This window comes from Phyllobates terribilis, unplaced genomic scaffold (genome assembly GCF_046119375.1).
Source record: "Phyllobates terribilis strain yellow unplaced genomic scaffold, ASM4611937v1 Scaffold_5__5_contigs__length_657084704, whole genome shotgun sequence".
NCBI lineage: Eukaryota > Metazoa > Chordata > Amphibia > Anura > Dendrobatidae > Phyllobates > Phyllobates terribilis.
Genome location: NW_027362765.1, coordinates 229556350 through 229569238, shown reverse-complemented (window position 1 = coordinate 229569238; position 12889 = coordinate 229556350). Strand labels below are relative to the sequence as shown.

General features: G+C 44.9%; 1 protein-coding gene across 2 annotated transcripts in view; it reads right to left on the bottom strand.

Annotated features, from left to right (window-relative positions):
- The window catches only part of LOC141272800 (protein-glutamine gamma-glutamyltransferase E-like), a 96208-nt gene that overhangs the window by 35473 nt on the left and 47846 nt on the right, over positions 1–12889 (bottom strand). For both annotated transcript variants that reach the window (XM_073683867.1, XM_073683868.1), the window contains exon 7: positions 1579–1714. In XM_073683867.1, coding sequence (XP_073539968.1) covers positions 1579–1714 — 136 coding nt within the window. The remainder of the gene's footprint in view (positions 1–1578; positions 1715–12889) is intronic.

Here is a 12889-nt window from a genome sequence, read left to right as displayed (position 1 = left end):
ATGGAGCGATTCACCGGTTTCTGAGCTGTTGTGGAATTTACAATAGATATCGGTCATGTAATGTAAGAAGTGAAATCTTTGGCCTTGTACTATATATATATATATATATATATATATATATATATATATATATATATATATATATATATATATATATATATATATATTTCTCTGCTGTATCTGTGCATCATGAAGCGTGGTATGTGTTAAAGGGGCCCACAGAGACTCTTTCGCCCGGGGCCCACAAAAACCTGGAGCCAGCCCTGCCTCACCCACCTCATCTTGCTTTGAAGTTCAATTCAAAGCTGTAAATGCTGGCACAGACCCTGATACCTCATACATGGTCCATGGCTGACTGCTGCTGTGCCATTAAAACATTTGTACTGTGGGTCAATTGATGCCACTTTTCCTGGTGTCTGCCCCAAATCTGAGCCATTTTGGCAGCTTTGCTGCTCCTTTGAAAGTGCGGTCTAGGCATTTGGTTTTGCCTCGCATTAAATACAATGGGATTCGGATATGTTCGACGTACATTGTGAAATTCGTCGATTGGAACCGAATTGAACCTTGAAAGGTTTGCTCATCTCTAGTCAGCATAAGGCTCAAGTGGCTTTCATTGTAAAATACTTCCAGCTCACGCATAGAGCACAGAGTGAGCCAGCTAGTCTGGAGAGTGGTGACATCACTGAGAAGAGGAGCAGAACGGTGCTGGATCCTGGAGAAAGCAGCGGTGGTGGGTGTGGGTGAGTATATCAATACACATTAAAATAATATAAATATACAAACGCATACAAACGAATACTGTATGTTCAAGATGCTGTTATAGAGACCCATCATAACAATCATTTAATGCACAAATATGGCACGAACCAAAAGCCACATATTGCTGCTAAATAATTCACACAATATTGAAATAAAAATTCCAAATAATATATCTTTCACTACTAAAAGATTATTCCTTTAAATACTGGTTGCAATGTAATTATGCCATTTATTCCATGGCACTTTATGTATACCCCTTTTTACATGTAAAGTAAAAAACAAGTAAAATAATCTTAAATACAAGTTACCAACTGGTACAGGAGGAGAGAGGACCCTTCCTGCGAGGGCTCAGTGTCTCTCCATGTGCCTTTCTGGGAAATATCAGCCTAGGATTCCACAGACTTAAACCATCCCTCCTTTTTAACTATATGTAATTTCATTGTTTTTTCAATGTTTTTCCTCTCTCTCTACTTAAAAAAAAAAAGGAGATTACAGTCAGTGTACCCAGAGTTAGGCAAGAAAAAAAAAAAAAAAAGACCCTGTTCTCATATCACCAGTGTCACATTTCCACACTTGCTGCTGTGACCCCTACAGGGAAAACATTTTGGATTGGCGCCCGTCTGGGAGTGGAGTATAGGAATTTTCTCTTCTTACCCCATTGACAACTTTTGAATTAGACAAAAAACCCTTTAAACTTGGGGCTGCACTGCAGTTCACACCACAACTGGGGGACACATGGCTACAGCAGATTTGCATTCCCTTCGTCCTCAAGATCAGATTGGGAATACCCCTTTAATGCTCCACATTTCTAGTTCTTACCAGATACTGTCATATGTTTCTTCACTTTCTACTCCATCCTCATCAAAATAGCGGTCAATAATGAGATTCTCATCTGTATCGTGAGCTGAGGAAAAATTAGTGACGACCCGTGCAGGTATACCCAGGCATCTCAGCACTATAAATTATAATAAGAACAAAATGGGTTAACTACTTAGTCACTTGTATAGAAAATCATGTAGACTTAAAGAAGCACTTTTATCAAATAATGATTGCAATAATATTAGGAGGATAAAAATCTTAACACTCTGTATTTACAACTGCACATTTTCCCTTTTACCCAGCTAATTCTTCTCTTTACCATTGGGTCTATGACATCACATGATTAAAAACTGACTAGCTGAATCCTTCTAAAGCTCTATGTAGAAACAGGAGGTCAATTTTCTCTGAGTCATAAGTCACTACAAAAGTCCCTGGCAGGGAGGAAAAGGGAGCAGTTGGATCAGGAGTTGAAGAGGGGAATGATAAATACAGGAACAATAGACTGTTTCTACATAGAGCAGAAAAAAAGATTTAGCTGGGTAGAAAGGCAAAATGAGCAATTGTAATTACACAGTGCCATATAATAAGAGTTTTGCCAATATTTGCATGTATATTGCAATAATCATAACTATTTTGTATGATATAACTTCCTCCTGGTGTAAGGGCATAAAAAATTACTAAATAGTAATGACTGAGCACTAAAATGCTCGAGTCCTCGTGTCGAGCAAATCGTAATGCTCGGGTGCTCGACCCAAGTAAGTCTGTTGGAAACTCAAGCATTTTCCTGGCGGCCCCCCTCGGAGGTCGGAAGGTTGCCTAAAAATTAGTCAAAATAAATGGAAGCCATGCTCAAACATGGGAACAGCATGGGGAAGACCCCTGGAAGCATCTCGGACAACATTGTTCATAGGAGTGACCTAGGAGTCAGAATATTACACCACTTTTACAGACTCACAAGACTCACAATGAAAAAATACAAAAAACAAAGCTAAAATGGATTTTCCTGGAAAAAATGTTAAGAAACATTCTTTCCAGGGTAATGAGATATAGAAGACAAAAAACAAAAACCCCAAAAAAAAAAATGCCCCTCCACACCTTGGGCTATGTTCACAAGTAGCATTTTTGATGAAAGAAATGCAAAAGTGCAAAAAAGCAATGGTGAAAAATACATTCACCAGTAAAATGTCATTTTAACATTTTACTACCTTATCTGGCCATGTGGTGTGTGTGAGACATGATCAGACACATGATCCAACTGATCATACCATCTAGCACCTGTATAAAAGCAGCTAACAGCGTCAATAGGAAATAGATTTCTTTTTCAGCACGGACTATAATACAATAATCCCTGACCAGATGCCTGTAAGGTGGTATCCCAACTGCTATAGGTCACCCGTACAAGAATCTCAGATCAGAGATAATATTGTACAATAAAAAATAAATTTTAACCAGCCCCAAGGAGTTTTCTTTGGACGTGGCAACAACAACAACATGAAGGGACCCTGCCTGCTTTCATGAATTCGTGAGTAGAGATGAGCGGTGTTCGACTAGAACTGTTCGCCAATCTCAAATTCGAGCTGTTTTGGGCGGTGTTCGAGTTGTTCGACGAACCCGAACGATTTGCAAAAAATTCGGCTGTTCGAGGTTATGTTCGATAACTGTTCGTGCACCAAAAGCGTGTCCTGCATGTCTGGCGCTATTTAGAGCACCAATCATGCAGGGATTGTCTGCCACTCACTGTAATGCCACAGCCATGGTGGTTGTGGCATTACAGTGATTGCCCAAATCGATGGGAACAGTGCTCACAGTGAAACATGAAAAGCCGGCAATTCAGCAGCGGCATACACCGGTACCCGACAATTTAGAACCGAAAGAATAGAGCTTCACACATAGATTAGATAGATAGAAATATGTCAGTCACACATATAAGAAGCACAGTGACAGTGTTGCTTACTGTACTTGTCATTTAGTGTAAAGGATTTATCAAAAAAAATAATAGTGTTTTCATGCACCGTCTCTTTTAAAAAGCCGGCCGGCAATTCAGGAGCGGTACCCGACAATTTATAACAGACAGAATAGAGCTTCACACATAGATTAGATAGATAGAAACATGTCAGTCACATATATATGAAGTACAGTGACAGTGTTGATTACTGTACTTGTCATTTAGTGTAAAGGATTTATTAAAAAAAATAATAGTGTTTTCATGCACCGTCTCTTTAAAAAAGCCAGCCGGCAATTCAGCATCTGTACCCGACAATTTAGAATAGAAGGAATAGAGAATCACACATAGATTAGATAGATAGAAACATGTCAGTCACATATATATGAAGTACAGTGACAGTGTTGATTACTGTACTTGTCATTTAGTGTTAAAATAAAGGATTTATTTAAAAAAAAATTGGCGTGGGGTTCCCCGTAATTTTAGGCTCTAGCGGAGGTTAAGCAGACGGCTGGGGCAGATGTTTGAAGCCTGGGAAGGGGGTAATACCCACGGAGCTTCCCAGGCTACTAATATCAGCCCCCAACGGAATACCTAGCCTTTACTAGCTATTAAAATGGGGGACCCCCCAAAAAAATGACATGGGGTCCCCCCTATTTTAATAGCTAGCAAAGGCTAGGCAGACAGCTGGGGGCTGATATTATTAGCCCAGGAAGGGTTCCATGAATATTGGCCCCCTCCCAGGCTAGAAACACCAGCCGTCAGCCGCCCCAGAAATGGCGCATCCTTAGGATGCGCCAATTCTGGCACTTAGCCTCGCTCTTCCACGCTGCCCTGTAGCGGTGGCAGTGGGGTAATAGGGTTGGGGTTGATGTCAGCTTATAATGCCAGCTGACATCAAGCCCAGGTTAGTAATGGAGAGGCGTCTATAAGACACCCCCATTACTAACCCCATAGTCAAAGTTAAAAGAAAACACAAACACCCAGAATAAAGTCCTTTAATTGAAATAAAGACACATTCCTTTATTGTTCTAAATTAAACCATACTTACCGTCACGCCCATTCCAGCTGAAGCCAACGATCTCCTGCAATAAAAGAAAAATAATAAAGCAACCTCATCCTTACCTTTCCATGGTTCCCACGACAGCTTCAGCTCTGCTACATCGAGATAACAGGCTGTACCGCAGCAGAACGCTGCCATCCAGCCTGTCATCCCGCAGACACTGAGAAGCGCAGGCATGCTTGCGCTCTGCAGTGTCTGGCTGTGACGGCATAAAGATGAGCCGAGGTCATGTCCAATGAACTCGGCGCACCTCATGCACGTCACTGACAGCGTGGGAGAATTCTCCTGCACTCAGCACTTCAGCGTGAGAATTCTCCCACGCTGTCAGTGACGTACATGAGGTCAGCTGAGTTCATTGGACATGAATGAGCTCACCTCATGCACGTCACTGACAGCGTGGGAGAATTCTCACGCTGTAGCGCTGAGTGCAGGAGAATTTTCCCACGCTGTCAGTGACGTGCATGAGGTGAGCTGAGATCATTGGACATGAATGAGCTCACCTCATGCACGTCACTGACAGCGTGGGAAAATTCTCCTGCACTCAGCGCTTCAGCGTGAGAATTTTCCCACGCTGTCAGTGACGTGCATGAGGTGAGCTCATTCATGTCCAATGAACTCAGCTGACCTCATGTACGTTACTGACAGCGTGGGAGAATTTTCACGCTGAAGTGCTGAGTGCAGGAGAATTCTCCCACGCTGTCAGTGACGTGCATGAGGTGCGCCGAGTTCATTGGACATGAACTTGTCTCATCTTTATGCCGTCACAGCGAGACACTGAGGAGCGCAAGCATGCCTGCGCTTCTCAGTGTCCGCGGGATGACAGGCTGGATGGCAGCGTTCTGCTGCGGTCCAGCCTGTCATCTCGATGTAGCAGAGCTGAAGCTGTCGTGGGAACCATGGAAAGGTAAGGATGAGGTTGCTTAATTATTTTACTTTTATTGCAGAAGACATTGGCTTCAGCTGGAATGGGCGTGACGGTAAGTATGGTTTAATTTAGAACAATAAAGAATTGTGTGTTTATTTCAATTAAAGGACTTTATTCTGGGTGTTGTGTTTTTTTAAATACTTTACTAGAAATTCATGGTGGTCATGTCTAATATTGGCGTGACCCCATGAATTTCGGGCTTAGGGCCAGCTGATAATGCCAAGCTGGCCTTAACCCCTTTATTACCCAGTGAGCCACCGCACCAGGGCCCTGGATGAGTTGGGTACAGCGCCAGAAGATGGCGCTTCTATGAACGCGCCATTTTCTGGGGCGGCTGCGGACTGCAATTTGCAGCGGGTGGGGCCCAGAAAGCTTGGGCCTCCCTGCGCTGCGGATTCCAGCTCCCAGCTGCCTAGTTGTACCTGGCTGGGCACAAAAATAGGGCGAAGCCCCACGCATTTTTTTTTTAAAATTATTTCATGAAATTCATGGAATAATTAAGAAAAAAAGGGCTTCCCTATATTGTTGTGTCCAACCAGGTACAAATAGGCAGCTGGTGGTTGGGGGCAGCCCGTTCCTGCCTGCTGTACCTGGCTGGACACAAATATAGTGCGAAGCCCCACGTCAATTTTTTTTTAATTATTTCATGAAATAATTTTTTTAAAAAAGGGCTTCCCTATATTGTTGTGTCTGGCCAGGTACAAATAGGCAGCTGGTGGTTGGGGGCAGCCCGTTCCTGCCTGCTGTACCTGACTGGACACAAATATAGGGCGAAGCCCCACGTCAATTTTTTTTTAAATTATTTCAGGAAATTCATGAAATAATGAAAAAAAAATTGATGTGGGGCTTCGCCCTATATTTGTGTCCAGTCAGGTACAGCAGGCAGGAACGGGCTGCTCCCAACCACCAGCTGCCTATTTGTACCTAGCCGGACACAACAATATAGGGAAGCCCTTTTTTTCTTAATTATTCCATGAATTTCATGAATTTAAAAAAAAAATACGTGGAGCTTCGCCCTATTTTTGTGTCCAGCCAGGTACAACTAGGCAGCTGGGGGCTGGAATCTGCAGCGCAGGGAGGCCCAAGCTTTCTGGGCCCCACCCGCTGCAAATTGCAGTCCGCAGCCGCCCCGGAAAATGGCGCGTTCATAGAAGCGCCATCTTCTGGCGCTGTACCCAACTCATCCAGGGCCCTGGTGCGGTGGCTCACTGGGTAATAAAGGGGTTAAGGCCAGCTTGGCATTATCAGCTGGCCCTAAGCCCGAAATTCATGGGGTCACGCCAATATTAGACATGACCACCATGAATTTCTAGTAAAGTATTTAAAAAACACAAAAACACAGTCAGACACTGAGGAGCGCAAGCATGCCTGCGCTTCTCAGTGTCTGCGGGATGACAGGCTGGATGGCAGCGTTCTGCAGGTCCAGCCTGTCATCTCGATGTAGCAGAGCTGAAGCTGTCCTGGGAACCATGGAAAGGTAAGGATGAGGTTGCTTTATTATTTTTCTTTTATTGCAGGAGATCGTTGGCTTCAGCTGGAATGGGCGTGATGGTAAGTATGGTTTAATTTAGAACAATAAAGAATTGTGTCTTTATTTCAATTAAAGGACTTTATTCTGGGTGTTTGTGTTTTTTTTTTAACTTTGACTATGGGGTTAGTAATGGGGGTGTCTTATAGACGCCTCTCCATTACTAACCTGGGCTTGATGTCAGCTGGCATTATAAGCTGACATCAACCCCAACCCTATTACCCCCTGCCACCGCACCAGGGCAGCGTGGAAGAGCGAGGCTAAGTGCCAGAATTGGCGCATCCTATGGATGCGCCATTTCTGGGGCGGCTGACGGCTGGTGTTTCTAGCCTGGGAGGGGGCCAATATTCATGGCTCCCTTCCTGGGCTATTAATATCAGCCCCCAGCTGTCTGCCTAGCCTTTGCTAGCTATTAAATTAGGGGGGACCCCACGTCATTTTTTTTGGGGGGGTCCTCCATTTTAATAGCTAGTAAAGGCTAGGTATTCAGCTGGGGGCTGATATTAGTAGCCTGGGAAGCTCCGTGGGTATTACCCCTTCCCAGGCTTCAAACATCTGCCCCAGCTGTCTGCTTAACCTCCGCTAGAGACTAAAATTACGGGGAACCCCACGCCAATTTTTTTTAATAATAAATCCTTTATTTTAATACTAAATGACAAGTACAGTAACCAACACTATCACTGTACTTATTATATATGTGACTGACATGTTTCTATCTATCTAATCTATGTGTGAAGCTCTATTCTGTCTGTTATAAATTGTTGGGTACAGACGCTGAATTGCCGGCCGGCTTTTTTAAAGAGACGGTGCATGAAAACACTATTATTTTTTTGATAAATCCTTTACACTAAATGACAATTACAGTAAGCAACACTGTCACTGTACTTCATATATATGTGGCTGACATGTTTCTATCTATCTAATCTATGTGTGATTCTCTATTCCTTCTATTCTAAATTGTCGGGTACGGATGCTGAATTGCCAGCTGGCTTTTTTAAAGAGACAGTGCATGAAAACACTATTATATTTTTTCATAAATCCTTTGCAGTAAATGACAAGTACAGTAAGCAACACTGTCACAGTACTTCATATATATGTGACTGACATGTTTCTATCTATCTAATCTATGTGTGAAGCTCTATTCTGTCTGTTATAAATTGTCGGGTACCGCTGCTGAATTGCCGGCCGGCTTTTTTAAAGAGACAGTGCATGAAAACACTATTATATTTTTTAATAAATCCTTTACACTAAATGACAAGTACAGTAAGCAACACTGTCACTGTACTTCATATATATGTGACTGACATGTTTCTATCTATCTAATCTATGTGTGATGCTCTATTCCTTCATGTCTAAATTGTCGGGTACCGGTGTATGCCGCTGCTGAATTGCCGGCCGGCTTTTTTAAAGAAAGCGTCTTCTGAGCAGTTTGTGAGCTTTTGGACACCTTTGAAGGTGTTTTCTATGTGTTCCTATGTGTTTTTGTTTGCCTGCCATTGGTTTTAACGGTGTTAGACGGTGTTCTAAGGTGTTCGACGAACAGTTCGACGAACAGTTCCTCGAACATCCCGGTGTTCGACGAACCGAACCGAACCCGAACACTACGGGGGTGGCTCAACACTATTCGTGAGTAAAGATCACCGTTAAAAAAATACGAAAAATCAGTCAGCTAGTGCATGGAAAGTATCAATCAAGTAATGCACAGTGGAAGAGATGTAGTCGACGACAATGAACAACACTCATCTGATTATAGCTGCATTTACAATAGGGACAGGTGCAAGGTAACAGCAATATCAATAAGGAATAGAATAGATTTTTAATTTTTCTTATTGCAGCAGTATGCAGTATAAGGCAATAATACCTGGCTGGATTGGTGTAATATGCTATCCATACTGCGATAGCTCAACCGTAAACAAATGTCAGATAAGAGGCAATATTGTAGAATATAGAATCGATTTGAATTGGCCTTCCCATTATTAAGGAGTGGGTCTCCTATACTGTTATTGCGTATATGTTATAATACCCCTGGTGGCAACAAAAACCATCTCTGACAAAACGCTAGCGGCCAGGACCTCCAAGGTGTCCAGTTTGGATACCCAATAGTTGTAAAGCACAGTGGAATTACGGAGGACGCTGGTACGGTCGCAAAGGTAGTCCTTCAGCATCTTCCAAAACTTTTCCCTCCTTGTCAGAGTAACCCACGCATCAGGGCCTGGACGCAGGGAGGCTCTGAGAAAACTGTCCCAGACGTTTGACAGTGTTCCCCTGCCTTTGCTGCATCTAGTTTGTTTCTCCCTCACCTGTACTCCTTGTTTGTCCAAGAAACTGACCTCTGCCGCCAGCGTTGTCAGATAAGATTTTTTTAAATAATTATTCAACAAGGGCCATCTGGTACTGCAACATACAACATAGGAGTGGGTCTCCTAAACTGTAAAGGCTGCTAAAAATTAGGACGCACTCCAATACCAAATTTGAAGAGACGTAGTGGAGGGCCTCATTAAAAAAAAATGTTCCCATTATAAAGGAGTGGGTCTCCTATACTGTTATTGCGTATGCAGTGACTGCAAGAGCTGCCAAAAATTTGGACACACTTCAATAACCCTTTGAAGAGAAGTAGTGGAGAAGTAGTGGAAGGCTTCATTAAAAAAATTTTTTCCCGTTAATAAAGGAGTGGGTCTCCTATACTGGTAATGCCCATGCACTAAGTGCATGGGCTGAAAAACATTTACCCCTGGGGGGTATACATGAACATACAGAATGTTAGAGGTAAGCTTCTAAAAATATTTCCCGCGGCATCAAACACCCTTAAAAAAAAATAATAATAATTGTGTGGGTGTTGCATAATGATCACCCTGTTGATATGGTGGTAGAGGATGAGGAAAAAGAGGTGGGTGACATAAAATAGACAAAAACATGAAGCATATACCTATGTCTGGGTGTGAAGAGGTGCATGGGAATTGACCCCCCCAAAAAGTAACCACTGTATTTGACTTTATGTTCCACTGCTATCATCTGGTGGTGTCAAGAAGGCTGTCCCAATCCAGCCCTTGTTCATTTTAATAAGAGTCAGACTGTCAGCATTTTCAACTGACGGATGCGCCTGTAAGTTATAAAACCCCCGGCGGCACTAAAAACCCACTGTAACAAAAAGCTAGCGGCAGGGCAGGCCAAGACCTCCAAGGTGTAGAGAGACAGTTCATGCCACGTGTCCAGCTTTGATACTCAATACTTATAAAGGCACTGTTGGCAAGGTACTCCTTCAGCATCTTCCAAAACGTTTCCCTCCTTGTCAGAGTACCCTGTGCCTCAGGGCCTGGTCCTGAGAGGGTCTGAGAAAACTGTCCCAGACCTTTGACAGTGTTCCCCTGCCTCTGCTGCATAGTATATATATGTCCCCCTCGCCTGTACTCCTTGGTTGTCCAACAAACTGACATCTGCTGCCAGCGTTTTTAGATGGAAATTTTTTTAATGATTCTTCAACAAGGGCCTTCTGGTACTGCAACATTTTATTAGACCCACGGGAAAGGGAGAAAGTCCTCCTTGTAGTGTGTGTCTAGAAGTGTGACCAACCAGAAATTAGTGTTGGCCAAAATGTCTACAACGCGAGGGTCATAGTAAAAGGTAGCGGGACAAAGCTAGCCATGTGTGCCAGACTGCCAATAGCCAAGACTTCCCTGTCCTAACTGACTCGCCCTCCCTGAGCGGTGGGGTTACTCGGTGATGGGCCAATGTATGGTGGTGGTGTGTGATGTCGTCGTGGCCGTGACACGGTCCTTGCCCAGGGCTGTCACATGAAAAATGGGCTTTTGGATGAGTGGTTGTTCGACTACGCCACCTGAGGTTTTTAGTGAAGGCCACCAACGCTGCGACAGTCACAGTCCTCTGAGGCTGATGTTCTGGCAGCTTAGTTGGTACTACTCCCCACAGGCGGAGTAGGCCTCAGGGCAGTGAGAGAGAGCTGGAGAGTTGTGGTGGGTGCAGTGCCGCGCAGGAATGAAACAAGTGGAGGCAGTAGGTGAAGTCATCCAAGCTTTACTCACTTTGGTGAAGTAGCAGCTGCAAATCTTCTCTCTGCTTCTCGTGGCGCGCTGCAGCCACCAGGAAGGGGTTCAGCACTCCCCAGGTAGATCGGGAGCACCTGTCAAGACCCCGTTGTAGTATGTTCCTTTCTTAGTAAGTTCTCCCACTGAGTCCTCTCCTGACTGTGTGTGGTATGAACGTGGTGTAAGGCTGGGCCCCCCTGGATAAACGCAGGTTGAGAGATAAAGGTGGCGACTCCGCTCCGTCCATATCCCCCTGGGATCCACTAAGCCTCCGGGCTTTTCCGACTGAGATGTGAAGTGATAAAGGCAGATATCGGGGGCCGGTTGCCCCTTTTGTGGCAGGAGTCCCTCTGGCTAGGCCAGAGTGAAGAATACAGGTGGCGACTCCGCTCCGTCCGTACCCTCCTGGGATCCTTTCGCCTGTGGAGCCTATCTCCTCTGCTCCCCTCCAAGGCCTTTCTTAGAACAGGACCCTAACTGGGCCCCGACACGCTCCTCGTCTCAAGGCCAGAGAGCGAGGACCGTGAATCTTCAGCCAGCTACAGACTCTTGCTGGACCCTGACAGAAGACCCACAATCAAAGACCTTGAACTTAAGTTGGCCTCCTATTAGATATGATTCTATTAGTGCTCTGTTAAGTGCTTCCTCCACCCTCACCCACTACTTAGTTCCCCCCTCATCTACACTATACCGGACCGGGGCAGCACCCTGGGGCATTTAGGCCCCCTACAGGACTGGAGTGGTGTAGTGTTGAGTGTGAAGTGGGGTCCTGGGTGATGCACCATCCTTACCTGGAAGAGGGTACTGCACCTCTATCTGAGGTGCAGTACCCCTGTGGCGACTGAACCCTCAGGGGCGCCACATGACCAAGAGGACGACTGTCCATGCTCTCCTTCTCATCCTCCTCCCTCTCCTCAGGCCATCCACACTGAACAGACGGTATGACCGTTGTGTGGCTAGTATCGTCTGTAGCACAGGAAACCAGCTCCTGTTCCCCCTCCTTCTCCTCCTTCAATCCGCTTGGGATGAAATGAGGCTGGGCTGTGTAGCATCACCCTGTATAGTTCTTGCTCCATCTTATAGTGCTCCGCCTGCAATGCCTCCTCTTTAATTGTGATCAGTGAGCGTTTCAGTAGACAGAAGCGGGATGGTGACGCTAATTATGGAGTCATTGCTGCTCACCATTATGGTGGAGTATTCAAAGTTTTGGAGGATGGCACACATGTCAGACATCCATGCCCACTCATCAGCTCTCTGTGCGGAGGCGGACCTGAATAACGACGGGTGTGTTGAAGCTGGTACTCAACAACTGCTCTCTGCTGCTCACAAATCCTTCCCAACATATGCAACATTGAGTTCCAACGCATGGTGACATTGCACACCAGTCAGTGATCTGGAAACTGCAAACACTGCTGAAGCACGGTGAGGGCAGCGGAAGCTGTAGCTGACTTTCTGAAATTGGCACACATGCGATGTACTTTCACAAGCAGCTCAGGCAGATCCGGGTAGGTTTTGATAAATCGCTGAACCATTAAGTTGAGCACATGGGCAAGGCGTGGTACGTGTGCGAGGTAACCAAGTCTTAGAGCCGCCACCAGGTTCTGGACATTGTCACACACAACCATGCCTGGCTGTAGGTTCAGTGGTGAGAACCACAGATCTGCCTGCTCTGTTACAGCTTTCAACAACTCTGCAGCGGTGTTCAGTTTGTCACCTAAGCAAATTAGCTTCAGCACAGCCTATTGCCTATTGTCGCTTGGCCTAGACAGTGCTGCAGTGCTTACAGCTTCCTAGTGATATGATCATTTCG